Source organism: Manacus vitellinus, unplaced genomic scaffold, assembly GCF_001715985.3.
Source record: "Manacus vitellinus isolate BGI_N305 unplaced genomic scaffold, ASM171598v3 scaffold_13_pilon, whole genome shotgun sequence".
Classification (NCBI taxonomy): Eukaryota; Metazoa; Chordata; class Aves; order Passeriformes; family Pipridae; genus Manacus; species Manacus vitellinus.
The window spans coordinates 4,166,702-4,194,441 of record NW_021938999.1 but is presented as its reverse complement, the minus strand read 5'-3'; the positions used below and the strand labels follow the sequence as shown (position 1 = coordinate 4,194,441).

Sequence of the window (27,740 nt, the reverse complement as noted above, 5' to 3'; positions counted from 1 at the left end):
AAATGTTTTGTGAGTAAATTAAAGAAAGTGATTAGATACAAATCATCTCACTGTACATGGCTTAAGTTCCTTGCCACATTAAAGTGACATGCTTTTTCTACCCTTCCTGTTCCTTCTCTTCTTTCATATCCATACATCTCAAAACTTTTTTCTGATATAATAGGGAAAGTTCAGGAAATTTTTATCTTATGAGATATAAGAATGTCAGTTCTTTTGTCCTGTTAATTAATTTTAAAAAAGAACAACAGACTCCTCATGTGGTGGCTTAGTGCTTTTCTCTCTGCGGTGTTGTGATCCTATGATGACAAAGCCAGCATAAGTGACAGAATTAATTCCATATGTTACAGATGGATAAATTTTTCCAAAATATTTCTGTGACTAGAGTTAACGTATGCAAGTAATAGAGTCAAGCCATATGTTGTGATCAAAAGCTGAGCTGGTGTTAAATTAGATTTGTGAATGTAATTGCAGTTTGCAGTGTAATTGCAGTTTGCAGTTGTCAATGAACAGACTTTTGCTTTGTAGTGAAAGGATGATCTGTTGCTGTGAGTATTTTAGACTTTGCACTGTAAAGCTGTTCTACTTTTTGAGTTTACTCCATGAAATGTATCATAAATTTTTTCTTGCATTCAGTGGGGCCACGGTAAGACACCCAGGCTTTATTTTCTGAAAATTCCTGTTTGGCTTAATGGAGTGCAAGAAGAAAATAACTACTCTTGTTGAAAGCTCTTAACAATTGGATGTGCTTTGTACAGTCTTGCTTTAAATCTTACCAAGTTAAGTACAAAGTAAATAAAACAGTCATTTTAGCTAAAAGGCTGGCATCCGTCAGGAGAGCTTGGCTGCCTGCTTGCTGACTCATTAATACTGCCTTTCACTTGGAAAGTACTTGAATAATGATGGATTCGCATCCAGTCTCTAACTTTTTGACTCAATGCTGTTCAGGAATTCCAAATTCTCCCAATAATAATTTTGATTAAACTTTGAATTAATGTAGGTGCCTAAAGATAATTTATGGTTTAGCTTTCCCTTATTCCTAAGTCTCTTTTCTGCACTAACTCTGCCTCTCTGGCTTGGATGACACTGGCTGAATGACTGGGATTGATTGGATTCTATGCATGGGTTTTAAAACTTGCCTGTTAATTAAAAATAAAAAAGGTTTTTGTTGGCCAAAGTCCCACATCATGTACTTCTAGTGGTAATACGTAAGAGTCAGTCTTAGGGAATCTTTTCAGTTACCTTCTGATCCTTTAGAGGACAAAACTATGCAGATGCCATGTTTCTTTTTGATTTTGATTTCAAATATATATATCTATAAAGTCATCATGCACATAACTTTATAAGGTTGGGTGTGCATTTTGTGTAATTGCCTTACACTTATTCCAACAAATAAAATACTTGGCCTGACTCTTCTAGAATGGACGTGTTTAGTCTTGTGAGTGCTGATTAACTTTCAGACTCCTGACAGACTAATGCTGACTGGTAGTTGAGTTAAATGGTATTAAAATAATCAGTGCACATTTTAGTTTCCAACACAGAAAATGCTATAGTAGTGTTAGAGATAAATTTGTTCTTTTTATCTAGAATCCAATTTATTTTAAAACTCCACATCAGGAGTTTACTATCTTGTAAAATAGGCATGAAGTAGTTTTTAATGTGTTCTTTCTCATACTTATGCAGCTGGGAAAATTAGTTGTAAAACCACAGATGTTTTGACTTGTGACACTGCTTAAATTATTTACTTGCTTGAATATTATATGTAGGTTCAAATTGAGCAAGCTCACAAAGGGAAAGATATATTAAAACATTTCATTATAATTCCCAGCCTCCTTTTGAATTTGTTTCGTACAGGCTGCTGCAGATCCAATGTCCTCCTCTGATGCACCAGAAGATGGCCCAAAGGAAACGTCCAGTGTATCGCAGAATATCTGTATGTTTCTGGTTTGACTGGGGAGGGTGTATCACATTGGAAGTGTATTAAACTAAATGTCCTTAACTTTTCCTTACCTAATATGGATGTGGCTGTTAGCACAAAGAGAGGTGTGAATAAGGTCACATCTGACTTAATCTGTTCATGATTTGTTTCAAGGCTCAGTTGTGTAAATCAAATTTAGAAAGAGTAATGACATATCGATTGTCAGTTTGCTGATCCCGTACTTTAAAAAGAAAGTAAATATTTTAAGATTTAATACATACACTCAGATACTTTTTTGAGCTCAGTCATTGCTTACTAAGCCACTGATGCATAAGTATGGTTTACTTCAGCAGTCTGGCATCTTGTGATTCAATGTTGATCAGTTGTCCCAAATGGAATGCATTGCTCATGCTAGCATGATAATGTTTTGATATGAAGGCCAAGCCTGCAGGATGTAAGAACAGAAGTATTCCAACCAAAACTGTCCTGTGAAGCCAAGGAAGTGTATCGATCCTTCCCTGTCATTGGTAGGGATCAAATAATGGCAGGCATTTCTTTCTCTGGAGGAGAAAACAAAGGCTTCTTAGGATTTGCTGTACGTATATTGATATACTGTTGTGATATTAATGTATACAGTGCTCATTTATAACAATGCTCATAGGAACATTCAGATTGTGCTTTTTGGCAAATAATAGGCTCTGAACCACCTTAGGGCAAATTAGTAACAGCAAAATTACTATAATGCTGAAGTTGCTGAATAATCCCCAGGCATCTCAGCTTTCATGGGAGCAAACAGAGCCTTGACTAAAGCTATGGGAAATATATTCAGACATAAAGAAGCAGATTAATTTATATTACTTTTTTCTCCAGGTGTAGAAGTTGGTTTAATAAAAACCATTGCTGTTCCTGAGAAGGTTTTCCTTGATTGTGTCCTTAAATTTAATATCTAGTACTGTACCGTTACAGCAGTTTTTCTTCACATGAAACATTATTCAGTCCAGTTCTGAGCATATATATGAGGGAAAGGCTTGAAAAATAAGTACAAGTTACATCCTTTAAGGGTTACCGAACATGTAGAAACCGCTTTCCACTGGGGGAATCTGAACCATAAATATCTTTAGGCTAGGAGAGTATTTGGGGCAAGTATGTGCACATGTCCCCATTTATCATATTCTCCCTTAGACATCCACTTTTGACCATTGTGGGAGACAGGATATTTGCTTAGGTGGATTTTGTTTGATCTACCATGGCTGTTTTTATTATTACGTGACTGAGAGTGCTACAAATGCAACAGCTCTACCTCTTCTTCCTTTTTCAGTCATTTTCCCTACCTTCTCCTTAGCATCACCATCTACTTTGGCAGCAACATTGTCTTAGCTCAGACAGTACTGATTGCAACACACCATGTTCTTGGGTATTGACCATGAAGTTGTAGGCTGCTGAAATTCTGACTCAGAAGGATGTTGAAAGGTTGCTTTTGTTTTGGGTGGGGTTCTTTTAATTTGGGGGGGGTGTTTGTTTTTTTTTTTTATTTGGGTAGGGGTTTTTTGATTTGGTTTGGTTTTGTTGGTTTTTTGGGTTTTTTTTATGTAAAGTCTTACAAGTATTTGTGGGACAGATCTGGGGCCAGAACCACACAGTTAAACCAGATTCATGAAATGAATGTATGATAGGAGACTAATTTATCTGCATCTTTGACATCCTGCCTGCAAACTGTTCACTAACCTTTTTTTTTTTCCCCTGGGATTATGATCCTATTCCAGGCTTCTGGAGACCACTTGAGACCTCTGCTAACTTGTACAGCAGCTTGCCAGAGAAAGAGAGTTGGTTGGAAACAAAACTCTGCTTTCCTGCTTGATACTTTTTTTTCTAAGATGCGTTACAGCTCTAAGATACTCATTCAAAGTGACTATATTTTCCAGTGATGTAGAGTTGAAGCTTTTCTATCTCAGTTAATGAGGCTATCTGGCATTTAACTAGCAACAAGTGACAGAACTGATAGATCCTCCTATTTTCCATATGGCAGGCTTGACATAGATGGGCTAAACTCACCTTGTACCGTTTTGATCTTAAATAGTTTGTTGAAACTAGGGAAAAATGATCGGTTTCCTGATCTAACTACCTCTTGAGGTTTAATTTTTAATTGTGTACTGATCTCTGGTGTGTTAATCACGGAAAAGGCTAAGGTTGGTACTGTAGGTATCCTGTGTGTGCCAATATGTGCAGTTGACTGCCAGCACAGTCACACCAGTGTACATGTGTTGCTATCTTTTATATAGATAAAAATCCCAAAAGGGGACAATTTTGGTTTAGAATTTAAAAAATGCTCTTTTTTTTTTTTCCTAATTTAGTGTATACCTTTTCTAAGTATTCTTTGCTTCTCTATCCACCTCACCTGCCACACAGCTTCTCTCTTTCCCTTACTGAACTGCGTGGACAACCTGTCCCAGTGTCCACAGGGTAGGAAACCTGGACTGAGACCCATGCTTGGAGGCAGCCTCTCCAGTGATGGCACTCTCAATGATCTAGCCTCAGAACTGAATGTAAGATTACAGTGGTAAATCAATGGCCTTTTAGCTCTGCTCTGCTGTTTAGTGGCGACATATTTATTTTCTGTTTTACTTACCTGCACTTTATATCATGTGGGCTTTTCTTTTGTTTTTCTATACACTTATAGCTGATGCAGATGCATTTAAAATTCTCCTGGAGATGAAGTTGAAGAAGAGACAGAAAAAGCCTGCTTTACCAAGCACTGTGACTGAGCTTGACACTGAGGATGGTTCTAAAGTGTATGTGGTTGGAACAGCTCACTTCAGTGACAGCAGCAAAAAGGATGTAGTAAAGGTAAATGCTAAGTGTGAGCCCTTCAGCAGCATGTTTATAATGTTGTCAACTTAGCATTAAGTAGAATAAAGTCTAGCTCTCTGACTTGGTTCTGTGCTGTAACCTTCAGGCTCTGTTTTTTTCTAGTTGACTGTTGAAAGGCTAACAGCACTGTGGGATGAGAGGCAGACATGTTATAGTAATAATTTTTGATGCAATACATTGCTCTCCCATCTCAAATATTTTTATTTGTTCTTAAAAAAAACCAAACCGATACAGTGTCAGTGTTGCAAGTTGAAATCTCAGTAGTGAAACTTACGTCACCTGTATAATACTTGGCTGTAAAACCATGCTGTCCCAAACTTGGATCCAGTCTCAAGAATGGTGCAAGTAGGAACAATTTCATACTGTACCTCATGTGAAATCTGCAGTTTAGAGTGGCTTTATTATCCAGGAGCTAGAGGGGGAGAAATCTTGTGCCAGAATCATCAACCATGGTTCTTACTCAGATTGCAAATAATCACAGAGTATGGTCAAATTAATTTTGTGAATGTGAAAAGTTTAACATCAAGTGTTTCTTTCCTGCTCTCCTCCCCAGCACAATGTGTTCTTCATCTTCCTGTCCCACAGCATCCAGGAACTAAGGCAGTTTGCTTCCTTAATATTTTTCTCAATACATAGCTATTTGGAGAAGTCTTATTTACTATTCCACTGTTTTTTTAATTGAAAATGATTGTTGGAATGTGCTTTTTAAGTCACTTTTCTCTTTAAAGTATTGTAATTGGCTGCATTTCTGTTTATTCCTTTCTAAAGCAGTGTAAATAAATTCTTTTTTTTCAGACAATACAAGAAGTGCAACCTGATGTAGTTGTGGTGGAACTATGCCAGTACAGAGTTTCTATGTTAAAGATGGATGAAAAGACATTACTAAAAGAAGCCAAAGAAATAAATTTGGAAAAACTTCAACAAGCTATAAAGCAGGTATGATTCCTACAGTGAAAATTAAAGGTTTATGTTAAGAGCAGTTTGTCAAGTTGCAGCCAAAACCACTGTTCCCACCAGCTGGGAACCTAATATTGTTGACCTAAGTGAGAATACTGTTACAGTGGCAAAGTTAGGTTTGAGTATTTTCTTTTTTCCAAGCATCAAGGACTTTGTTTCACAACATCGTTTTGGCAGGTTGTTTCACAGAATCATTTGGGCAGTTGTTGACCTTGGCAGGGATCCTACTGCATTTAACAGCTGCTCCATTTGCAGGACACAAGTTTAACTTTGCAATTATTATTCCTGCAATCTGCATCTATATCACATCTTTTTAAGGAGCACTTAATTTTGATATTGTCTGTTTAGCTGCATTCCTTCTTCATCCTAGTGTGTTGCTCTTTAATTCCTATCCACTTGTCTTTTGAGTAGTTTCTAATTGACAGTAGATCCTGAGGGAGGTTTTTGAAAAATCTGGGCTGAAAAGTGTGGGATTCTATTCAAATTGTAACTACCCTGGCAGCTTGACATTGACATGTCTGGCATGTATTTGCAGAACTAGTGTTGTCCTGTGTTTTTTCACTTTCACTCACTTAGCTTGTATTTAAATTAATTTTAAGTTAGGCTCAGTGAAACAGCACAAAGTTGACTTAAAAATGACAGGACACTTGAGTCTGGTTGGATGAAGAAATTCATAGATTGTTATTTTGGGTGTGTGGTAATTGTATATTGGAATTGTTTTATTGGTGTAATTGGGGAATTTCCAGGACTGCACCCCCAATAGAAATATAATCTGCAGAAGCACTTGCAGTGGCTTGGGGCTGGTTATGTGTGTGTGTGCACACGGTGTTTCAGAGCAGGCTTTCTGACTCAGAGTTAGGCAATAATGCATCGTTCCTGTTTTCTTTATTTATGCCCTATCAAAGGAAAGAACATTGTAAACCACTTGCATATTGCATGAATTGCTGCATCCATCTGTTATTTTAGGTAAGGTGGATTATTCTGATGCATGTAGCCAAAAAATGCATGTTCACAACCACCAGAGCAGCATAGCTGAGGATCTTCTGACCTTGTAAACAGGCACAGAAGTTGTTTTTTTTAATGTCAAAGCTAAATGCAACAATTCTTGCTGTGCTTCTCTGTTAAGAAGAAAAGGACAATGAAAATAAAACACCAGACTTTTTCTTTTTCCGTGATGTAAATTCGTACTGGCAGCTTTGTAATTACCTCTTCCTACCAGCTCTTGGAGTGATCTTGTGTGCAGACAGTAGGAAATACAGACTCTGTTGGCTTCAAAGCCAGATGACATTACAAGGATCCTTCCTTTTGTTACAGCTCAGTCTTAGTTTCCTTTGTCACCAGTGTTAATGCAAATAATAAAAATTGGACATTGGGCCTTTTAAAGAACATATTTCTCTATTGATAGTCTCAATTAAAAAAAAAACACTCAACCTTTTCCCTTTAATTCACTAGCAGCATGGGTTATATAGGGAAAACCAGGAAGAACAGTCCAACTGTCTCATGCAAAAGACTTTGTTTTTCTCTAATAAGAATCAAAACAGTTGGTAAGATGCTTAGTTATGCTTTAGTTGCCTTCTCACGTTGAAATGTGCATTCATTCAGGCCCAAAAGCTGCACTGAAAGTCAAAACAGCTGCAACTTTCATCCTGAGTTAGGGAATTAGGAAAAAAAACTAAACAAACTGTCTTTTTGTAATCACTTACATAAATATGAAGCAGCAAAATTGCGTTTCATTGCTTTTAACTGAAGATGGAAACTGAGCAGAATGTTAACATGAAACAAACATACTTGCAATGGATCATTGGCATCCACAGTTTATCAAGCTATTGTTGCTGGTTAAAATGAGATTTCCTTTAGGCCCTCCTTGAATTTCAAAACCGTTACAGTTGTTTGCAGAGAACTACCCGTTTGCTTTCCATTAAGCAAAGCAACACCGTGCAAACTGGTATTTGGCTCAAATGTGGATAACTTGAAGTTGCACAGTAACACTTGGCTTGAACCTAACTGGTAAGACAGGTTTTGTCTTATCTTCTCCTCTGGCTTCCTGGTTCCGCTATCCTTTCTGTGTCCGTACAGTGGCCCTGTGTTAGTCTGAACAGGGCTTGTTTTTCAGCTGCATCATCTCCCTGTGGTTTAAGGTTGCTAGTCCTGGCACAGAGGAGGAGTTGAGAAACCTTGTTCTGGGGCAGAAGAGAAAGTGAGCTAGTGACAGCAGAATCTTAGCTTAACCTTTTCTTTTTGTCTGAAGTTACCTTGTGGAGCAATATATTGTAATGTTGGTTCTCATAATGCTTCTGGCTAGTGAAAAAAGCTCTTGTTTTGCACTTTGTTATATAGACCTCCATATTTAGGTAACCCACAGTATTGTCCTGTTAAATAAAATGGATATAATATGAATTGGTAGGTGATGGGAACATCCATATGGACAGGAGCAGACTGCTATTCACTTGCTACCTTCACTTGTGTTTTAAAGTCTAACCTCCATTGCACTTGCAGCAGTAGGAAAACAAGTTCCAGGCTGTTATGGCTTCTTCCATGGGAATTAGAGGTTTTAAAAGAATTGTGGATGAAAGTATAGATGGTTTGTTTCTGCAGTTGGTGCTGGATCTGTGACTTGTTATGTGGTCAGAGAGTACCTCCAAGGCCCCCTCCGTAGGCTGCGTTCCCATACATAGTATAAGCGTTCCTGTGCTGAGTCCAGTGGAAGATTTATGTTCTTCAGAAGCCCTCTGGCAGCTGCCAATAGCGGATGTGTGGGGAAAGGCCTTGAAACCTGCAGTCGTACTTTGCCTGGATATTCCTCCCTCTTCCTGTCCTTTTCACTGTCTCCATGCTAGTCATGGTGTCCAGCAGTGTATCTTCCTCAGTCATCTTTTCACAAACCTCATGAGTATTTAATGTGTTTAATCTCTTCTCATATGTTTTGTCTTTCTCTGCACATTTTCTAGTTGAAGTATCTTGCTTTCAAGACAGGAGTCTGCCCAGAATTGTACAGCAGCACATTCATGTTTCCATAATGTTCCTTTCCTGATAATCCCTCTTCTTGTTTTCTGACTGCTGTTGAACATTGGGCTGATAAAACTGGTGTTTTGCTTTCTCTTTCCTGTGTGCTAATAGCTTTGCATCCTTCTGCCTGTGCAGTTAAATTTCTGTATACTCGTGCATTGCTTTGTGTTTATGGCTGTTGCATCTCAGCTACAAAATTATCGCCATCCACTCAGGATTTAATTTTCTTTTGTGTTCAACTTTCCTTTATCTGACACTGAATAATCTGGTATTGATAATAACCTCCTTTACCGTTTTGCTCTCATCATTTTTTGTACATTTTGCTCTTTATCCCCTAGCAGTATCTGGCTGGCCAGTTATTGCTGGTTGCTGCTTGTCACCTTTTATCTCCTTGATGCTAAACAAATACAGTAGGCACTGAGTTTCATGCAGGTTAAGAGCACAGACAACTCAGACACACTTCATAGATGCATCCCTCTGTTAGCCAGTAGGATGAATCTTCTGTCACAGTGTAAAAATGCAACTTCAGGTGCACCAATCCTGAAGGGGAGATCAGCCAGTAAATAACCTGAGGCTGCATTATCCTTTTTTTTTTTTTTTTTTTTTTTTTTTGTGGACATCTCTGAACTTCTGAAAACCCTTGTTCCCCAGGCACTTTTAGCTCAATCTCGGGGATACTGAAAACACTTTTTCTCACTGCCTTCTTTCTTCCTAAGCTCCCCCCAGGAGCCCAACACCTGACTTTCTGCCATGGTTGCTAGTTTGTGGTATGATAAAGCAGATAATCAGTTGTCTTTGAAAATAGCCCCTCTCTTTTCCAGTTCTGGTCCTCAGTGACTCAAGTCCATTTAACTGCAGAAACTGCCTACAGCCTTTGGAGCGCTCACACAAGCATTAAATCTGGCATGGGGTGGGTCATTTGAGCAAGGAATGAAGACCAGGACCTTTCTCTGATAAGGTCCAGCAGCTACATTAACTCGGGCTGTCCTGTGCAGCCTCATCTTCAGTTGTGTGAAGCTGGTGATGTCGCAGGAAATAAACCTTCACTGAGAGAAGGGGCAGTGCCCCTTTTGGTAGCATTATGGGCTGATGCCAGATTGGAGGAGTTGTGTAACCAAGGTGCAGGTTACATTTTGGGACTCATCCACTGAGTTTTAGGATTGAGTTGAGGACACCCAGAGCTGGACAGAAGGGACATCTCTGAATGGATGTTTTTTCATTCTTTTTGTAAAAAGGTCAGGGAAGAAAAATTTTGCATAAGCATACATAGGAGAATTTTTTTTCTTTTTAAAAATAATAGTTTTAATTTTAAGTCTCTGTTCAAAAAAGTAGTAGAGAACCTTCAATCTGCTTGTGGGAGTTAGTCGTACTCAGAACTGTGAGGTCTCTTCTAAGGTCTTATATGCCAAAGTCATGCACTGCAATTTCTTGTACAATGCTAGATTCTCTGTTTCTGCATCTGTTAACCTAACCAGTCCTCAGTCTAGTGTTTTCCAGGATTATGGATGTGTCTGTGATTAGCCCACTGGATATTCACTTCAGTATCTTGTATGACGTGGTGTTCAATGTGCATTCAATGGAATATACTCTTGTGATCCCTTTATTTTTTTGTATCCAGAAAAGTTATTCAGATAGTTTCTTCAAGCAGGCAGAGTAAATATAGACTGAATTAAGTCTGGCTGTCCTCCTTTCTTTTCTTAACTCTACCATACATTTTTGTTGAAGGTGAGAATACTTTGGCTGCACAGTGAGGTAAACTGATAAAAACTGAAATATGAACTGAATTGATCAGTGAATTGGCTCCAAAGATAGCTTCAGTGCTGCTTCTTCATAAAAATAATTATTTTTTTCATTACTGTGAATAGTGCATTCTTAGAAATCCACACAGCTTATTGATTTATTTTTTTTGTTTTTCTTCCTCTTCTGTCAGAACGGAGTCATGTCTGGATTGATGCAAATGCTGCTTCTGAAGGTTTCTGCTCACATCACAGAACAGCTGGGAATGGCCCCAGGAGGAGAATTCAGGGAGGCTTTCAAAGAGGTGTGAACTTGAAATGGCTTTTCTGAGGTCAGATTACTGGCCTTTTGCTCCCAGAGTTGAACTAAATAAAATCATTTTGTCACTAACTTGAAAGAGCACTCTGGCCATAGCTCTGCTGAAGCCAATGAAATAGTAAGAATCATTTTCAGCTTCAAAGTGTACTCAAAGGTACAAAAGTTTGTAGCCATAAGTGGTATGAAAGCAACTCCAAAAAGGCTTCAAACAGTAAGGGTTTTTCTCAATGGTATTTCTGATGACACTTGTTTTCATTAATAATTTAGTTCCTTTAAAGTAATTGTTTTTGAATTCTGAGTGTTGATCATGGTCCCACTGTTGGTGGTGTCAGGAGTTCAGGATGTGAAAACCAGCTCTAAAGTATTAATGAGATCTAACACATTAATCCAGAAAAATTGGGGAAGTGAAATATCTGACTGGTCTGTTACTCCTGTCTGGTCTTCTAACGTTCCCTTTTGTACTACTGCCATCTGTGATACATGGAATTAAATAGTAGCTATGTATCACACTAATCTTTTTTTTTTTTTGTCTGGGAGCACTGGGATACTATTTTCCATGTACATATCCACCTTGCAGAATGCATCTTGCTGGTTTTAGGGAAATTATGTATTAATAAGGAAATCTGAGATAACATTGCCAATAAAGAATCTGGAATAATTTAGTCTATTTATCCTTAATAAAAAGAAAACTTTTTCAAGGTGTATTTTCTTGAGCATTCTAGACCAGAATGAAACATTTTAGGTGGGAAAGAAGAAAAAAGTAACTCTGTCCTATTCTAAAGTGATTGCTTGAAATTTTTAAACAACTGTTCATAGGAAATAATTTTCTAGAAAGTCTGTGCTACACTAAAATTTGTCAGTATGAGCTACAACCAAGTCTCAGCTCACGTTATCTCATGGTATCTGGTATCAGTTCTTGTTTCATAACCTCCTTCTTGAATATATTTTACCATGACAAACTGAAAAATTAATGATCCTGACAAATCCTAGGTAAAAGTTGAAATGATTGCAGTTGTTTCACCTCAACTTTATTCAGACCCAGATAGATATTAAGCCCCATTGCTCACCTTACGTAGTAGTAAGCAGAAGCTTTCTGCTTCAGTAAAATTAACGTAAAGAGTGTGGCATTACAACTTAATGTTTTAACTGTAATACCTACTACATTGTGTAGCTGATTTATTCCTTTATGAAGTAGTATTTTGTAAATTTTATTTACTGCAAAGCCAAAATATTTTTTTATGTTGAAGTATGACACTACTTGCTCTTTTTCAAGGTACCTTGTATAACACAATAAAACATTAACATTCCATTAATAAGGATGTACTGTGCTGCAGTATGAAACGTTGACTAGTGATTTGTATCTTCTCTTTCAGGCCAGTAAAGTACCCTTCTGTAAATTCCATCTTGGTGACCGACCCATTCCTGTTACATTTAAGAGAGCAATTGCTGCACTTTCCTTCTGGCAAAAAGTCAAGCTTGGTTGGGGCCTTTGCTTCTTGTCTGACCCAATCAGGTATGAATAAGCATCCCATATGTTTGTCAGGGTGAGTTGTTCAGTTCCTCTGTTTGACTTTAGTATAAGGGTACACAGCCTGATGCAATAAAATTTGAAGTTAGCAAGAAGGATAAATATACAAACTACCCTGCAATAACAGGTATTTTTGAAAAGAAAGCTTCTTTCCCGATCTTGTTCCAGCTCTTTCTTTAATTGTTGTTTGATGCTTTACTTCCCCATGAAGCGAAAGACTTGGTGCTGGAGAGTTCCTGGTGAACTTACAAAAAACTTCTTAAAATTCTTGGTCCCTGAATCTCAGGGCCTCTCTCATACCCTGTGACTGGAACTCTGCACAGCTCATGAAGCTAGCAGTGCATTTCTGCTTTCAGTTCCTCTGTTGACATTTGTAATGTCCTTTTCATCTTGGAAACTAAAGGAAGCGTGTTTGACATAATTCTTCAGTAGACATGCAAAACCAGATAATTCTGTTGCTGCAAGCTATGGCTGTACCACAGCTGTGGGTGCAAGCAGGAGGGTTTACAGCACCTACGAAAATTAGAAAAGCTCCTTACGTTTACTCCTGCAGTTCTTACTTTTCATTTCCTGCCCATTTTCTATTCTGTTCTGGGAATTGACTTCTTAAAACATTGACTTCTCTGCTGAAGACCTGTGATTGACACTAGGAATCTGCACATATCTTTCCATCCTCTCAGACTGTACCTTATGGTGTGCTTTTTTTGTTCCTTAAGTAGGGCCTCTGTGTGTTCAGTGATCTGCTTCCTCAGGGGTGCTCTCTGTTGGCTCTTCTAAGCTTCTAACACAGACTGAAAGTGGGCACCATAAGTGTTGCTTTTGAAGCCCTAGTGGTCTTGCTGAGTTGAGTTGTCAGCTTTTAAAGTGGGAAGGGGAAAAATCCAGTTGAACTGGCTAAAGGCAAGTGACCTTTCTTCTTTCCCTTTGCCTCACTGTAGAGGCATTGTTATGTATCCAGTTTTACAGGTTTATGGAGATTGTTTCCCTTTTGGAAAGGATAACGGAGGTAGGAGAACTGTAGAACATGTGTTTAGGTAAATAATGTGCATAATGCCCAATTGTTTTTATTCATTGATTTATCTGTGTTGGCCTCTAAAAACATAACAGATACTGAGAAAACTTACCTTTCTTTCAGTAAAGATGATGTGGAGAAATGCAAACAGAAGGATTTACTGGAGCAGATGATGGCAGAAATGATTGGAGAATTCCCTGATCTTCATCGAACGATTGTCTCAGAACGAGATATTTACTTGACGTACATGCTGAAGCAAGCAGCAAAGCAGATAGAACTACCTCGAGCTTCAGAAAGTAATTGTTTTAAAACAGATATCATAACCAGCAAGGTGTTCTCTGTGTACTGGTCCAAAGTTCAGTTCTCAGGAAATCTGGGATGTTCTATTCATGAATGCCACATGTCACATAAGATACAGTGCTTAAAAAAATTAAAAATGGATGTTAATCTCTTCAGTTGATACCACGTAGAGCAGGAACAATATTTTGATCTCCACTGGGTGTTGTGAAATTTGGATGGTAGCTGGGAGGTGAGGGTGAGAGTTGGCACATGTTGCAGTGGTCTAAAGATGACTGGTCAACTGCTGCATGTCAATGGTCTGGGTTTTGCAGTTGCTGAGGCCAGGTCTCTAACAGTAAACTTCACAGACTCGAGCATTGCTCTCAGATTGTTAGCCCAGGTGTTGTCACAGTTTGGGTATGTGCCAGCTGCCACTGTCCAAAGTGGTGGAGAAAGCTCTCTGTTCAATAGACAGCAAAGACCAGGGCTGTTCCTGATAAGCGGTAAAGAAACATGACCTACCCAGAGAAAGAAAGAAATTAATTTACCTTGCATCTGCTGAGCCTTTCACCCTGAGGCTGGAGTATGAGCACCAACCATGTCTGTTTACAAAACAAGTGATTCTTGAAAATTTAAAACTCTGCTGATTTTTTCAGACTTCAGTGAAAGAGGCAGTAGGTGAGATGAGTATGTAACAGGGTTTCAATATCTGGTCATAAGAGTCCCCGTGTCCTGGAAAAATGAATTTTGTATTCTCACACATTGCTATTTATTTCTGGCTTGAAATGAATTCTTTTATGAGTGTGCTTCCTTTTCTCCACCTCTCTTTCTCAGGTGAGCCTAGAAGGTATATCCCAGCTGTTGTAGTTGGTGTTGTTGGCATGGGTCATGTACCTGGAATTGAGAAGAACTGGAATTCTGACTTAAAGATCCAGGAAATAATGAGGTAACAGTCATCCTTTCCTACATGTTGATGTAACTGCTTCTCTTGCTAAAAACCAGTAGTAACTAGTTTCTTTGGAGGTTTTTTGGTTGGTTGTCATGGCTTGAAGAAACATCACTGCTGTCATGTCTACCCTGTCAGCTCACTGACTTGCTGTGCAGTGCTTGCACATTGTGCTTACAGCAAAGAAAAATATCAAAGGAAAAAAGTAAATAGTTGAATATGGAGGGAAGTAGAGATGAGAATGTCCTTATCTAGAAAGAAAATTAATTGGTCCTCATTAAAGTCTTTTAAAATGAGAATTCAAATTGGGGCTGTAGAAGATGGTGAAAACAAAACTAGGCTTCCAGTCTACCTTAGGTAAATATCAACTATTGGATTTAAAGCTTTAGTTGTGTCAGGACACTGCTGGCTCTTGCAAGCTTAGTGTCACAGTTGCTTGTAGCCTATTCTTAACTGTATATGTAAGCAATGACTTGTTTTAATGTGTATACCTAAATATGGGCTGATTTAAGCCATGTATCTGGTGAACTCTTGCTCCAGATACCTATTAAAATAGATGTATGTGCTTTTTAAAAGACAGAATTGAAGAACAAAAACGTTCAGACCACGTATCCTATAAAGCCGCAAAGGTCAGGACTTCAGAAATACAGAAGGTATTATAATATGACCTGGTAGTATTGGTCTGTGGTGCTTTAGGGTAATAGAGCCTTTCAAATATTGACACTTTACCTTATCACATGTGTTTACTGTGTTTATGTAACCAACTCACCCTTCTCTTCAGTCTGTGAAAATCAGAAAAAACAGTGACCTGCCTAGATGGTGTATTTAGGTGTTTAAAATATGATTTAGAGAGACTAGCCATTAAGAGTGGCATCATACATAAATAGAAAAGGCTTTAATATTGTTGTTATTTAATTTGTAGGTAGCCCTTGAACATGAAATAATACACTGTTAATGCATGATGCATCTGTTACCTGAAAATTTCCTGCACTATAAGGGGGAAAGGGAGAGAAAAGATCCTTTTTTTGGTTGGAAAATGCCTGCTCTTAGCAGCCATGCAAATATTAATATTGTTTTTTATCTTTTGTTTCAGTGTGCCTCCTCCATCAACTTCAAGTAAGATTTTCAAATTTGTCTTAAAAGCAACAGTTTTTGGACTGCTGGGATATGGCTGCTACCGAATAGGTCACAGGACAGTTCAGTTTGTTCTCTCGATGCCAGCAGCACAGAGCTATCTTCAGAGGCTGACAGAGGTGCCTCAGCATTGAACATCCAGTGGAGGCACTGTGTGAAGAAAGGGGCTGAAAAAAGGGTGATAGAGGCAACTCGTGAACTGGACTGAAAGAAGATGAGGATTTCAGTCAGAGCTGATTGATGCTGAGCAATGTCAATCACTATATAGTAAAAGATTTGATACTAAAGTCACACCAGCTATGACCTAATTAATAGTTTTGATTCCTGGTAAGTGTGTTGCATGAAACCAGATGATTCCAGATTGAGCTAAAAGAAATGTGTATGCAGATATATATATTATATATGCATACTGTATATATAATATATATATTACTGATGATGTAGTACAGGCAGCTTAAAGAGTGTGTGTTCATGACTTCTTTTCCAGAGGAACAGAACAACACCAAGTAATCTAATCGGCTGCATCTCTGCCGAAGTTCAGGGACACTTGTCTTGAGTGATTCTTTGCTTTTATTTTCTTAGGTATAATAATACCAAGTGGTTGTTTCTGGTGCCAGACACTTTTACACATAATTTAAAAGGACATCTTCTCAATGTGTGTTTTATACGTAAAACATTTAGGCTTTTTTTTTAAATTCAAGAGCTTTCCAGGAATTTCAGAGTTGTACAGGCTGTCATACGTACACTGCTCAAATTTTTTACAAGCCTTATTGAAGAACAGGAACGTTGCCTTTAGATTGCATCCCTCATTACCATCATCAGTTGAATTGTCTTTCTTCTGCATAGAGAAGGAATAGCCAACCCATCAGAATGCAATGTGGTTTGTGTCAGATGTTTACAGGACACTCTGTTCCTTTAGATTAGCTTATTTAAACTGTATTATTTAGCCATATCCTGCTGGATTCAGTATTGTAAATTTAAGAGGCTAGAACTACTGTACAATTTACTTTTGTTTCTCAGACCTTTCATATTTGGGTAAGAAGTCTGGAATTGATAGTACCTGCCCCTCATTTTTGATACATGAAAATATTTTATTTATCAATGTAATTTCTCGGTGGATGAATATTTTAATCTATTTAATAGGAAAGCAATGTTCAATTTAGTTTTTCAAACTAGCTGTAGCATTTGATTTGTATTACCTGCTATTTATACATAGAATTATGGGTACTGCTGTTATTTTCTTTGCTAATTATCCAGAACAGTCATCCATCATCAATCTATTTCTTTCTTTTTTTTTTTTTTTTAATTCTAGTTTAATATTTTATAGGAATTTTTTTGTACCCTCTTTTTATACAGGATTGTCAGTGATTGTAAAGTGCCCTCTGCAATCAGCTAGTCCCAGTTCAACAATACAGATAATTTTGACATATCAAAGTTTTAACCTGATGTATTTGAATGGAAGTCCCATTTGCTTCTCAGGCTCATATACAGTTGCTTAAAGTGAGGTTTTTATCTGTATTAGTTTCTTTTGGGAATGAAAGATGGGAACCAGTGTGTGAGGCAGGAGGAGGAAAAGATGATGTGTTTTGTGTTTCTTTGTTGTTTTCAGTTGGCTCAATAAAATCAACAAACCACTTTGAGTGGGATGTATTTCCAAAACCTTGTGTTGGAAATGGTCCTGTACAGTCTTTTGTTTGCTGAAAGTATGTACCTGTATCTTCTGTGCAGTGTTGTCTTTTTTGAGCTTTTAAAATTAACTTAAGAGTCTGATGCTCCTCTCTGTGATGGCATTGACTTTGCTGGGAGCTGGTCTGTCCATGCAACCTGATGCTTTTCTGCCTTGACACTTTGAAAATTTTATGAGTTCCAGTGCAGCAAATTATTAAAGTGCATGTTTATCTTTACACTTACTGAATCTAACTCGATCCCGCAGAGCTTTTAAGATGATGCTAGGTGCTTTTCTGGGCCTTACAGTTGTGTGGGGAATAAACCTTTGCAAATGAGAATGACAGCAATTCATGCAATTCATGTTTCTTGGACACAAAATGTAAATGATAATACAGAATACAGTAGGGGCAGGTCCTTTTATTTTCTATCTTATCAGTGCTTAAGAAACCACCAGCCGTTTTTCGCAAGAGGAAAAGCAGCATTTGTAAACAATTTATAGAAGAGTGACTGCCTGAATTTTGATTCCTGTTTTTAAAAAACATTTAATGTATTGTTTATAATGAAGCAGTCCTATTTGAATAATTCTATTACATTTTATGTACATTTTTAAAAGAAGAAAGCAAAAGCTTAAGCTTACTCTTCTCCCGGCTTTACTGACTTACCAAAATGTTGTTCTGTTGGTTGTTTTTTTGAAAATATTTAGCTGGTAGAATTCAATATATTGATGTTTTTGCTTTAAGTTATCTACAGATTTTTAAAGTATCTGCAGATATTTTAAAAGTTCTGTAGATCTTTGATATCTGTGCTCAGGTACTTTTACAAGAAGGAAAACAAATCTAAGGTAAATTTTAGATAGGAGCCTTAAACTTGGGTGGGACTAATGCTAAATGATTGTCATGGAGCATTCTTGCAGATGTAATGTTTTATGCTTTTTAGCCAGAAGTGATTACCATCTAAGTTGTCTGTTTGTTATTCAGTTATTCTTTCCAGTCAGTACCTTTAGTCTATTGTTTTAGTTTTTTTTCTTTACAAAGCATATCAGCAGATTCTTCAAGGAACCTGTTTGTGCATGGAGAATTTGCAATTTATCTTCCCACTGTTGCAAATTGGCAGATCATATGCATGCACTGTTTACTCAGTGGCACTGGAAAGTGATGAATTTGCAGAACTAACAATTCTCTGAATCCATACACAAATTCTCGATGTTGTATATTCAATGTGTTGTACCATTTATATAACATAATCAGTGATTTAGGTCCATTCTCTTCTGTTCTAGTCAGTCCTTTCAGTGTTGACAGCATCCTGTAAAATTTAAATATATGTTGAATTGTCCCAGCCCCGCCTCAACCTTATGAAGCCATATTGTATTTTTTTGGTGACATGTACATCTGTTTTATGCATTTGTACATGTGATGTAAATTTGAAGTATTTTTAACAATGTGTGCCTTTACTCTAAAGTGATTTAAAGTAAACAGCAGTATGTTCTATTATATAAAAAAATAAAATATTTTAACCACCATTTCTGTTGAAGGCATTTGTTTTACTTATTAACCAGTATTTTTACTGAGAGCAAACACTGATTAGCTAGAGCTAGTACAGGTTAATTTCACTAACACATTTTTCTGAAGAACATTAGTTGAACTAATTAACTCCTGCTGAGGGGCATCTGAGTGTAATGCTGAAGTAAGGGAACTAGTTTCCTACCTACCACATATAATGGGTTAAGAGAAGAAAGAATAGTTTCCCTCCCCTACTGAACACGCAGGGAGACTTGACTGCTCAATGTGAGTACTTAAATTCAGAGTCCAGAATTAATCACAGTGAGTTGATTTTGTTGTTATTGCTTTTCTTTTAATGTCTCCAGTGCTCAGTCATGCAAGGAGATGTTGGCCTTAGTCCCAGTCCAGTAAAGAGCTCCAACATTGGCCTGACATCAGGCACAGTCACATGTGCTTAAAGTGCTGTTCTCCACGTGGGAATTAAAGACTCTTTAAGTGCAAAAGATGTTGAATGAGTGGCAAAGAGTTTAATCTTTCAAATTGAGCCAGGTAAATCAATATGACCACTTCTTAAAAAAATGTATTAATACAAAGACCCTGTATTCATACTGAAAGTATATGATAAGCTGTATTCCATACAGATAATGTATCATCTGAATAGCCCCCTGATTGTACCCTTTGTCAGTCAGTGGTCTGTACTTCTTTGATTGTTTGTATGTAAAGCAAAGTGCAGCCCTGTTTTCCTTGATCAGGCAAAGTTCCCTTTGGTTGCACTTGGAGCTGTGTTTGCAAAGAAGTACTGGGTAAGCCATTCAGGTGGAAAGAACAACTTTAAATCCTGCAGTCAGCTGCTGTTCCTGGGACTGATGGACGACAGGCTGCACGGCACCTCTGCTCTCGAGCAGTGCTGGGTCCGGCAGCCTCAGTTTGCCACCTGAGGTGGAAGGCAGCTGCCTGCTTTCAGAGTATCACTCACCAGCCTTACAGGCACACTGCTGGCCCAGGTCATGTTTGAGGTGTCTTTTCTATACCAAATACTGAACAAAATTTGAAAATTGACCTTCTGAGGTGCATTACAATTTCTGGGATTCCCACTGGAAGCTGTATTTTTGTGTGTATTGTCAAACATCTAAAAGGCACTGAGAAATAAGTTATCTCCAAGTGCCAGGCAGTGGGAACTACACATGGAAAAGAAACGGCACATTATCACTTGTGTGACTCTTAAGATACTTATGTACATATTTCCCGGTTTCTTTTTACAGCTGAAATAAACTTTAATTTTAGACTTGAGTGTTTCGAGACTGACATTATTGTAAGATATGTGGACTTTTAAATATTTGCAGAAGGGTCTGACTGATGGACAGACTTCAGTGTGGTGCTGAGCCCTTGCAGTTGGCTGTGGAAATGCACAGGGAAGACATCAAGCACAGGACAAAAGTAGCTCCAAAGATACAAAGCTGAAATGGTCTACTGCCTGTTCAGGTGAAAAAATGCACCAGCTGTGTGTGTCCCCACAGCAGCAGGTCTTATGTGTCAGTTTGTACGTGAGGAGGCACCAGGACTAGCAGAAGCAGCTGTCCAAAGAAGCTGGCAGGGGGATGTCTCAATATCCCTTCTCTTGTCACTTGCTCTCTGCCTGCTGTAGAAGGAAGCTTTCTATCTCTACTCTGAGGAGGCAGCAGCAGCAAAGGTGGGGCTACCTTTACCCTCAGTCCCTGTAGGGAAAAGTGGGAAGGTGCGGGGTGTTTGTGCACTGTTCCATCACAAGATCTTGTCCTTTGGGTCCTGACACTTGGCCTGGCTCTGACTCCTTGGTAGCTCCCTGCTGGGGATGGCTGTGCTGCAAAGTGAGGAAATGCTTGTGCTGGATGCTTTGTCAGTTTGGGTAGTACTACACAGGAAAGCTTTAGTGGTGTTAGTTTGGTGGGGTAAGATGCAAACAGCCACTTTAACACTCACCTTATCCAAGATACTTGGTACTGATGTATCATGACTGATGCAAGAGGGAAAGTGGGAAGGATCAGACTTTAAAAAACAAATCAGAAACCTGTTATATACTTCCTGCGGCTTCAAGAGGTTGTGTCTCCTCCCAGCTAAGTGACATTCTTTCAGTGGTAAGATGTCCCTGCTTTAGGCTACAGAGATGATTCACAAACTAATGAAGAGTGGTACTTGATTACAGTGTGGTGGTTATTAATGTGATGTGTCTCTGCAGTGACTAAACTGCACATCTGCCTTCTCCAGGGCCAGCAGGAATGTTTGTTCCATCCCTGGAGTTGTGTGTGGGCAAGGCTGGCAAGACTACTCAGGGCTTCACCTTTGTGCAAGTGCAGCAGGGTTCTGGGTGTGCACCACCTGCCACTGAGCATCTTCTCTCCACCTCCCTGCTGCCATCCCCCTGTTGTCTCTCGCCTTATGATTACAGCCTGAGTTCTTTGGAGCTGAGACACACTGTTGCATTTAGCTGGAAAGCACAGGTAATAGTAATGATTTGGTGCCATCTACTGACTGCATGTGGTTTACCCAGTATGTCCAGTTTTAAGTGGAGGCAGCTAATGGACTCTGAGGCTATTCTAGAGAAGAAGGTAAGTGTGCACACTTGGAGAGGTTTAGTCTTGACTCACCATTGTGGTACCTGCTATTAACTGAAATGACACAAAACAGGAACATCCTGTATAAGTATGACTTGTGGTATGCATTCATTTATCTTTTTTTCTTTTTGTGATTCTATTGATGCTTGAGAGGCAGATTCTTGATGAATCAGCAATACCATTTTAACCTTCCCTTAAAAAAAATAAGTATCTCCCATAATTATATTGATTCGAGGGTACTTCATGGAAAAGAAAGAATTACACTGCTAATTACACCATCATTTTACTCTTGTAAGAATCATGGGTTTAAAGTTACTTAAATTCTTCTGAATTTTTTAATTTACCCCATTTCAAGGACAGACTTAATTTGCCCATCATGTAAGACCCAACACCTCAGCAGACCATTACTCTTATTCTTCTAAAAATTTTAACATATTTTTGTTTGTTGCACTGAGTGACTGCTGCTCTTCCAAAGCAACTGGAGGCTCTGGGCATCTTACCCAAAACCACATCTACCATGACCACCCTGGCAGGCTGTTGGTGCTGCTCTTTAATGTTGGGCAAAGTGGGAGGACTTGGGGAACCCATAGCAGCCTTGATGGTTTATTGTGGTTATCAGCAATTTCTGCTTCGCCACTACACACATGGATTTCTGCCTCTCTGACTGTGCACAGGCAGGCCAATAATGGTGTTCCTGGGCAAGTGGTGGTCAGACCTGATTCTGGGCCTTAGTACAGGATTAAGTGCTCCCTGGGACGCTCAGGCCTGTTAGAGGAAGGCTCGTGGCAAGCAGCACTCCCATGGCAGCTGGACTCCATGGACCACAGCTCTGTGACTGTGCTGAGGTGCAGCTCTCCTCTTCAGACCAGTTACCCAAGACATAACTGAGGCACGCTGTTTATTGACTGGTGAACACACTAGAAGGAAAACAGCCAAACAGAAAAATAACCTAAGTACCATACACTGATCAAGTTACATATTTATGAAAACTGTAAGGCACAGCTATGAAATTACAAACTCTCAATCTCAGATCTAATAATTCTCACACACAGCCAACAGTCAACAGCAGGCTTTTTAAGTCCCAAGGTGCAAGTTCATTCCTCCATGCCCCAACATATGGCCATAGACCTAATGGAGTGAGTCCAGTGGGTTATCCTAGGTGATACCTTCCAGCCTCCCAGGCCTAGAATCTGCAGGTCGTCATTGTTATAGGCCATAGGTGTCCACACTTCTACCATCAGCTGGAGCCCTCTGGTCTTCTTCACTGGACTTCACACCTCATCCTTTCTTCTTCAGCATCATGGCCCACCTTTGCTACCTCCTCTCCTCCACTCAAATCCTTCCCAAATAAACAAACTGCCCCCAGTTACTTCCTCCCCATTGGTCCTGGTTTTGCTACAGCCATACCTAACTGTATTTCTGATGCCTTTACCCAGGCAGTTCCAGCCTTATATGGTGTTACTGGCAGGGATACCAGATGCAGGCAGCCTGTTTTCCCAAGACTCCTGGTTGTCCCCTTGCGTTTATTTTATCTCCTGCTGTTACTAGACTACCCAAATTAGCCTTGATCCCTATGCAAGCTGACCAAGCACTAGCAGGATCTTATCTGGCAGTTTACATACTGGAGAACAGCAGCAGAGGCACTTGTTTGTCTCCCTTCTGCCAGCACTGCTGGGGCCTCAGCTCTGTGGGGCTGTGTGCTCCAGCAGGACCTCTTGCTCACAAGCCACCCCCTGGTCTGCCTGCCTTCCTCCAAGGACATTCAGACCACTCTGGGTGCTCAAAAAGCTCAATCCCTTCTGGCTGGAAGCCACCACAGCTGTTAGCAACACAGGCAAGATGTTCAGCTGGGCACCTACTCACACACTTTCCTTTTGAAACAAAGTATATAAAAATAAAGAACAATGTGACTTCTATCATAACTAATAACAACTACAGGATTAAGTGCATTAAGTGCTGCATAGAAGTACTTCTGGAAACCAACCCATGGATATGTCATGCCAGCAATGTACAGTTCACAATTTCAGTCCCCAGTTCTGAAAGTTCCCTACTCGCCGCCAAGGTGGTCTCAGGCTTGCAACTTCTTGTCTATTCTCTGGTTTCTTGGCTCTCTTCCATGTGTTGTCATGTTGACCTCTTCCCAGCAAGGCCTCTCAGCTCCCAGACAGACATCATTAGTCCCTCAGTCTGTAACAAAATCCTGCTTTTGAGAACAGGCAAATGAACGTACACCAGCAATGGATGTAATATCACATCTTTGGTCTTCTCCTGGTGGAGCCATAGGTCCATGTGAGCCTCCCACTCTTCCATTACAGGTAAGGCAACACAAACACAGCCTGCACTGTTACCAAACACCATGCCAGGCTAACATGCTCCATTGATGAGCAGCAACATCCTCAAGCAGTCCACGACTATACAGAACGAGCACATACGGTCATTGCACCAGCAGTTGATGACACTTCCTTGTAATATGGGATCTTTTTGTTGTACTATCCACAAGAACAGAGATGATCCATCTGAAAAAGCTGTTTTAATAACTAAAAATTGAGTTTGAGTACAACAGATATTTAATTTAATCCCTTACAGTTTGTTGTTTTGTTTGATTGGGTTTTTTTAACTTGGCAGTTGCTTTTACACCACATGCTATATTTGGTAGTTATCACTGCTATTGCATTAAACAGCAAGTTTGTTACCCATTTACCTTGTCTATGATTCAAAATTACTGCCAATTTCCATAGACAATCACAGAATGGTTAAGGTTTGAAGGGACCTCTTGAGATTATCTGATCCAACCCACTGCTTGAGCAGGGTCACCTAGAGTTGGTTGCCCAGGACTGTCTGCAGATACTTTTAAGTATCTCCAAGGATGCAGACTTTGCAATCATAAGAGATGCACAACTCATGTCACATTTCAGAGTATTCTAGAATAGTTACATGCCTCACATATCAATTCTTCATCTCTTTCCTCATCTTACAGGATTAATATGGATACTATAGGTTTTGTGGATACTTGTGGATGGTGTGATTTTAGTTCTAGACATGCTCAGTGTCCAAACCTAAAACTGCACCACCTGAACAATTAAGAGCATATCAGGTGATACAACTGCATCCCCCATCATCACACTGGTTTCAAAGGTACCACTGGTACCATGTGCAACTTCTGTGGCTGACCCACACGAGGATCCAACCTATCAGTTCAGTCTTTTTGTACAGTCCATGCCATCTTACCTGTGGAGTCAGATAATTCTGGAAGAAATAACAAATGCTTATTACTGGGAAACCAAACATCTGAGGTCATCTCCATCATCTCCAGATCTCATTAAAATTCCTTTGACATATTTCCCAAAGGAAATAAAATTATTAACAGCAGTGGTGATGCTCCCATCTAAACTATTGCTCTTACACCTAGAAGCCAGCAGAACACAATGAACAGCATCTGCAGTGCTTTAACAACATCCCTGATGCTGTTTTAAAACAACAATAAGCATCTTGAAGACAACTGTTCTCAGTGAGGCACTCCATGGTTCACACCTGTGATTGATTCCACAGCCATTTCCTGAAGACCAATCTTACTTCACCTTAGACAGAAACATTCTCTTTGATTTCCTGGCAGTGAGTCTCATCTATCCATGAAACCCTCCCTTCTTTGTCTCCAATTATTTCTGTGTTTCCCAACCCACAAAACACAATCAACTCTAAGTTTTCTCTGGGCCTTCCCCCTTGTACCTGTGGTATGGACAGGACCACATTTCCCAGTGGGGGTGGATTTTCATATTGCTTTATATTGGTGTGCTGCTCCTCAGCTGTGTGTTGAACCTCTCAGCTCTCTCCAGCACCCTGCAGGACTGTGGATGGTAGGAGACGTGAGTTTACTGATGCACCCCTATGCCCCCCAGGAACTTCTGGTCTGGTGCATCTGTCAAGTGGTTTCCTTTATCTGAACCCGTTAAGATTGGAGGACCACATCCATTCAATACTTCACACAGACACCAATGTATGATGTAGGCAGTAGTCACACAGTGCCATTGCCTCTGTCCAGCTTGCTGTTCTGTCAATGGCAAAAAATGTGAACTGACACAAACTCTCCTTCAGCCTCTTGAACTTGCAACTGTTCAAGCGGTGCCCACTCCCAGGAGCCAAAGCCATTACCCAACACAGCCTTACAATTCACAGAACAGTTTGGGTTGAAAGTGACCTTTAAAGACCACCTAGTCCAAACTCCAGGGCTGCAAGGGGTTTCCAACACCCATGTACTCCACATCCCTGGACTTCCACAGAAATTGTGAAAATACAGATTTCTGTGCCATATGGGTACTGGGATAGGAAGAGGCAGGTCTTTGGCAGGAACCATGTCATGCTCTTCATTTACTACACTTATTACTCTTTTACTTTTAGATCAGCACTTCACTGCCTTCAGAACTCCTGCGATCACTTCTCTTTCTGAGGCAGTAGCAGAACAATTTTCCCTTGGATAAATCTACCTTGAACTAAACCAGGAGATTCATTCCTAAAATGCTTGCACCTGCTTTTACCAGAATAATCCACCCATTCAATTTATCCTACCCTACCCACAATTAAGCTTCTACTTCTTTTCCCTTTCTTTTACCCCTTCCTACTCCCAATATCCCGACTGATTTAGCCAGGAGCAGAGGACCCTGATAATCTAATAATGCTGTCTCTTATCACATAGCAATTAAGAAAGCAACTCCCCCAACCCCCCTTCAACAGACTTCATACGTCCACACAGCCCCTTCCCCCTGCACATCAGGAAGTTAATTCCAGTGACACCAGGGGTTGGGACTCCTAATCTTCAGAGTCCCCTGAGGGTGGGTATAGCTTTTTCTTTGGGACAGGGGGAGGAGCCGATAGATTCATCTGCTTCAGTTTTTCCCAAATCTCCTCTTGCTTCATTCCCTTTTCCTGAAGGATTTTCTTCATTTTGGCAAGTAAAACTCCTGTGGGCTGACTATCTAGCTCTCCTTCATTCACCCCCTGGCTTATTAAATATCTCCAAATTGTCCGTCTAGGAATGTATTTCCTCCCCTTTGCCCCAATCCTGTCCTTGTTTGCCATCCCTTTCCCCTGAGGTCCCATCAGGGTGCCCATGTTCTCCAAGGTAGCCATGCACTCACCCAGGGGGCGGCCAATTAAAGTAGACCCCATGCTGATGAAAAACCCCTTGTGCAGCTCAGGAACACGGCAGGCCAGCACCCCCACATCCCCCTGCTCCACGTGCACCTCAAAAATATCGAAGTCAGGGGTCACCGGTTTCTCCCTTTGCTTTAATGCTCGGAGTAAGACATTCCCACACACGTAGGCTGACACCTCCTGGACATCTCTCCAGGGTGCCCCCTCCATGTTGTCTTTGAGAGGCTCATACTCTCCCAGATTTCTGATCACCAGCCTTAAAATCTCTCCTCCCAATATCTCATTAGCAGGCAGGGCTCTGATAATGGCCCCTACCTTGGGCCAGGGCAGCCCGATGGCTGTCACCACCCGCTTCGCCGCTTCGTGCGTGAAGGGAGTGCACTGCTCCAAGGTCCATATTCGGTTCACCCACACGGGCCACCCCTCCTTCTGTTTCCTCCAAACCTCCTCTTTCCTGGACATATCCCCCTCTCCCTGGCCTCTATCTCCCTCCACCGGCTTCACTTTCCGCGCAGCCCCAGCACACACGCCTTGCACGGACGACTCTTCCCGCATCTCCAAACTCCAGCCGTCCCCACCCCACGCCCCTGAGTCCCAGTCTCCCTTACTGAGAGCCGCCACCTTCCTCCGACCCAGACCCTTCCCCAAGGACAGCAAGGTGCCCAGGCACTGCACCTTCCGTCTCAGCCGGGCGTTCTCGGCCGCCTCGGCCCGCAGCTCCTCCCGCAGCTGCTCGTCCTGCTCGCTGAGCCGGGAGCTGTCGCACCGCAGCGCCAGCACCTCGTCCCGGGCCAGCTGCAGACTGTCCTGCAGGCTCTGGATGCTCTGCTCCTTCTCTTCCATCGCCGCCTGCAAGGCCCGCGCCAGGTTGAAGAGCAGCCACTGCAGCGCCGAGCACTTCTTCTCTCCTTTGGGATGGTACAGGGACACGTAGTTCAGCCAGTGCCGCTCCGCCGCTTCTAGCGTGGGGTCCTGCCCGACCACCTTACAGTCCCACGGGTCCCCGCCGTGCTCCAGCATGGCTTGAACCAGCAGCCCCCGTTCCTTCTGGCTCGGGGAGCTCTCCGGTTCCTCCCTTTCCTTCGATTTCCCCCCCCTCGTTAGCCAGGACATCTCAGCGCCAGCCAGCACCGG

General features: G+C 40.5%; 1 protein-coding gene across 2 annotated transcripts in view; it reads left to right on the top strand.

The window, feature by feature from the left end:
* Positions 1 to 18,884, top strand: part of TRABD (TraB domain containing) — a 30,214-nt gene extending 11,330 nt beyond the window's left edge. Inside the window, exons 1-9 of one of the 2 annotated variants that reach the window (XM_018067995.2) lie at positions 1,869 to 1,930; positions 4,322 to 4,458; positions 4,593 to 4,759; positions 5,579 to 5,719; positions 10,677 to 10,787; positions 12,175 to 12,314; positions 13,465 to 13,637; positions 14,455 to 14,566; positions 15,660 to 18,884. In XM_018067995.2, the coding sequence (XP_017923484.1) occupies positions 4,625 to 4,759; positions 5,579 to 5,719; positions 10,677 to 10,787; positions 12,175 to 12,314; positions 13,465 to 13,637; positions 14,455 to 14,566; positions 15,660 to 15,834 (987 nt within the window). In that variant the 5' untranslated portion in view covers positions 1,869 to 1,930; positions 4,322 to 4,458; positions 4,593 to 4,624 and the 3' untranslated portion in view covers positions 15,835 to 18,884. Of the gene's footprint in view, positions 1 to 1,851; positions 1,931 to 4,321; positions 4,459 to 4,592; positions 4,760 to 5,578; positions 5,720 to 10,676; positions 10,788 to 12,174; positions 12,315 to 13,464; positions 13,638 to 14,454; positions 14,567 to 15,659 lie in introns of those variants that run through there. The other variant, XM_008926594.3, reaches the window with a different exon arrangement.
* Positions 18,885 to 27,740: the final 8,856 nt, after the last annotated feature.